General features: G+C 35.1%; 1 protein-coding gene across 1 annotated transcript; it reads right to left on the minus strand.

Moving 5' to 3' along the window:
- Nucleotides 1-1,167, minus strand: LOC136976902 (uncharacterized). Its single transcript, XM_067272273.1, has one exon. The coding sequence runs from the start codon at nt 1,165-1,167 to the stop codon at nt 1-3; it is 1,167 nt and encodes a 388-aa protein (XP_067128374.1).
- Nucleotides 1,168-3,641: the final 2,474 nt, after the last annotated feature.

Below are 3,641 nucleotides of genomic sequence, written 5' to 3' on the forward strand. Positions count from 1 at the left end.
TTATTCATAATTTATTGTTCTGATTTGGTAAGCCTTATACCTCTGTAATAACGGGCAGCCTTTATCGAAGGCGTTATGGTCTGTAGGAAGGGCCTTGTTTTCTGGCACTGTTTTATTATGCTTCTTACAATTTGAGCATATTGGGTCCTTCTCCAGGTTTGGGCATTCTTTGAATTTATGTTTCTTTGTACAGTGGGTGCACCTTTGTCGTTCCGTGCACCTGTAGGAGGTGTGCCCGAAGCCAGTACAGTTGTAGCATCTGGTGATGTCTATGTAGTCGTCTATAACTATCGAACACCACCCCAGATAAATTCTGCCTTGCTGCATAAATTTATTCCGGATATCCGGTCTCACGCTTAGGACTGTGTGGGTCCTATGGTTCCCTCCCTTTGGGTGGAAACTGTGTGAAATCTTGGTAGATTCAAGGAACTCTTGTTCACTGATTCCCTCCTGGAGTTTTGTATTCTGATTGTAGATATCTTTTAATAGATCCTGCTCCTCTGAGTCCGTTGGGACATTATATAGGATTATTTTTGGTGATTTTTTTCCCTTCTCGACTAGCTTTATCTTGTCAGTCAGGGCATCCTCCTTTTGCACCGCATGCTTTAATACCTGTAAGTCTTTATCTTCCAATACTTGAATTTTTATATCTCCTTCCGATAGGGGTCTGATAGTTTTAATCTTTATTCCTAGTTGCTTGGGGTCCACGTGGCTGCGTAAGAGCTCTAGTGTCTCCTCCGGGGTGGGAACAGGCTCGTCAGGATTTTTAATTGCCGATACAATAATCTCATGGTTCATATTTTTTGGATTTTTTATCCCTGCTAATGCGGCTGATTTTTTAGCTATCAGTTTAGTAGTGTTGCTGATGGGGGTGCGCTGGCGCTTGGTTACCTCAGCGTAGGTGCCCAAACTAGATAGCCCTTCATACTTTGTTAAGGTTTTAACCTGTTGTCTTAACTCAAGGACCAAGCCAAATATCTGGTTGGCCGCCGCGTGCATTCTAATGGCCGCTTCCTTGACAGCAGCCCTTTCTTTACTCTTCACAGACACATTGGTATTCGCAGGTATGCTAGAAACGATGATTTTAAGTTGCGAGTTGATATTAGCTATTAAGTCCTCCTCAGCGTAGCTGTAATTTGATAAAACACAATCTGTAGTCTCTTCCATGGTTATCACTACACAGATACACTTTTCCAAAATGTACTGGAAATTAAGGATCGAACGGTGTAAGACCCGTGGGTAAACGACCAACGCAGCCCGAAAAACCGGGCGGGAGAGACCCGAATTAGGGTCAGTAAGAGAGCAAGGTTCAACCACGTGGTGAGGACAAAGACCATTCACCCCTTTGTACAAGTAAACGACTAAAACAGCCGTAGCGGCTAAACTACTAAACGTAGCCGAAAGAATATAACGTGACAGATGAACAATTAGGTACCCAAAGAAGTACCCTGATATGGGCAAGAACGGTGGCCCGATAAGCCCGCACGATGGCCCGCAGACACGTGACTATCGGTCGGGATAACTGGAGAACGGAGAATCGTAACGAGAAGCAGTAAACACCGTTATACGGCTTTTAAACAGCCGAGTAATTTGATATAACGAATTAAAAATTTTCCCCGGAAATCGCCCGGAAAAGGTGGCCGGAAATAAAGAAACTTCCGGAGCCCGTAAATCCCGAGCGGCTGGACCGATCCAAATAAGATTTATGTTAAACGATAGCTTACCGTGAGACGAACTCAACGATATATAAATAGCAACCGATTGAACAATAATGAAGCCGATGCGACGATCGAAAGCTGGAGCGAGGTGAAGCACGTCCTAACGGTACAGTCGAATCCCTCTCTTTTGTCAGACATATACAAAAAGTCCAGCAATGAGTTGTATAACTTTCCCAGGGAAAAATTTGTTTCAGAGAAACATCATAACAAAATTAAATTTGCCTGTGGCGCCATCTGTTGTGAAATTTAATTTAAAAAATAAATTTTATATTATTAATTATTGTAAAATGGAAAAAGACTTAATTTTGAATATAGATATAAGCTGTTTTAAAAAATTGGAAATGTTAATAACGACTAAAATCTTCATTAAATCTGACCCCATTCGAGATATTACATATGACCCTCTCTCTTCCACCCTTTTGATCTTTAACCATCAAAATTTAATTGCATTAATGCTCCTTATATACAAGTCTTCAAGCCAAATTTCGTTTCTTAATCTTTACCGTAACGTGAGATATTGAACGAAATGAACACCAACATATTACACACAAACACAAATACATCTTCAAAACTTTTCCCGTTTTCTCTTTACTTTTCTTGGCATCAGGGTACCAAAACATCGAGATTTGCAAAACCCAGAAGGTTCAAATTTGACACGGTTTTAGTACTTCCCATGTTATCATACATACATAACAGCCGGAGAGTAAATATTACAGCAGATGAAATTTCTTGCAATATGCTGGTATATTTTATATAGAACTTTCGTTTGATATTTTAAATAAAATTTAATTTAAAAAAACCTGAAAACAATCAATATTATTTCTTTATTAAATAACAGTTATTATAAATATTGTATTTTCTTTTAAAATTTAAATGAATAGATAATTTCTCATCGAATATTTCACCAGGAAAACATTCATCTATACATTTGTAATAAGTCGAACGGTATTGAATATTAGTGTACGATTTTAGTAATTAATACGACCACACACTTCTTTACTATTTGCCTTCTAACTATTTTACTTATTTTGCTCTATTGTATTGAAAAAAGTACTAAAGAAAATTATGTGTAAACATTTTTGACTTCATCATATCAATTAAAAAAATAAAGTAACCAAGTTAGCTGCACGGAAAGAAGTAAATAATTAAACAATATTTTATTTGTTTTCAATTGAGTTGGGAGAATCACCAAAATATATTAATACGGGTATCATTTTATATACAATTTTACAAAAATTCGTGTGCTATATACAGAATTCCCGTAAAACAGGTCCCACAAACCCATTGAATAAAATCCCTTAAACGACAAATTTTGACGTTTTCATAATGTTTTGTAAACTTTGTTCATTTGTTCCTTTTTATCCAATATAAAGATTACAATAATTTACTTAATGGGTGAGCGGGATCCGAAGATCATTAATTATTAATACCTACAAAAACACACGAAGTTATTTTCTAATCCTAAAGACTAAATAATCTTGTATAAATCAGAAAAGACTGTAAATTATTTTGTTCTATACAGGCTTTTTTTAGTAAGTAATACTCATATTTTTCAACTAAAAAAAATCCCGAAAGATTATTCTTTAATTTTCATTAAAAAGCAGAAAATGTCTTTGATATTTTTTGATAAATTTTTGACAAAACATCACACCGCATATCATTTGAATGCTTTCTTTCAAATAAATTCTGATTATTTATACAGATATTTTACATTTAGAAAGTTTTGATTTCGGGAATAATAATTCACTTATATGAAATTTACAAGTTTAAATAAATTGTCTGTAAGGTATAGTTATATTTCAAATTTAAATTTTACACAGACTTACAATTAATTATTATTAAATATAGAATTTTTAGAATAACTTCATAATTACATGCATTCATTATTATGTCTAACAGTAGTTCTATCTTTCATTAAATTTT

This window comes from Centruroides vittatus, unplaced genomic scaffold, assembly GCF_030686945.1.
Source record: "Centruroides vittatus isolate TY-2023 unplaced genomic scaffold, ASM3068694v2 contig_426, whole genome shotgun sequence".
NCBI lineage: Eukaryota > Metazoa > Arthropoda > Arachnida > Scorpiones > Buthidae > Centruroides > Centruroides vittatus.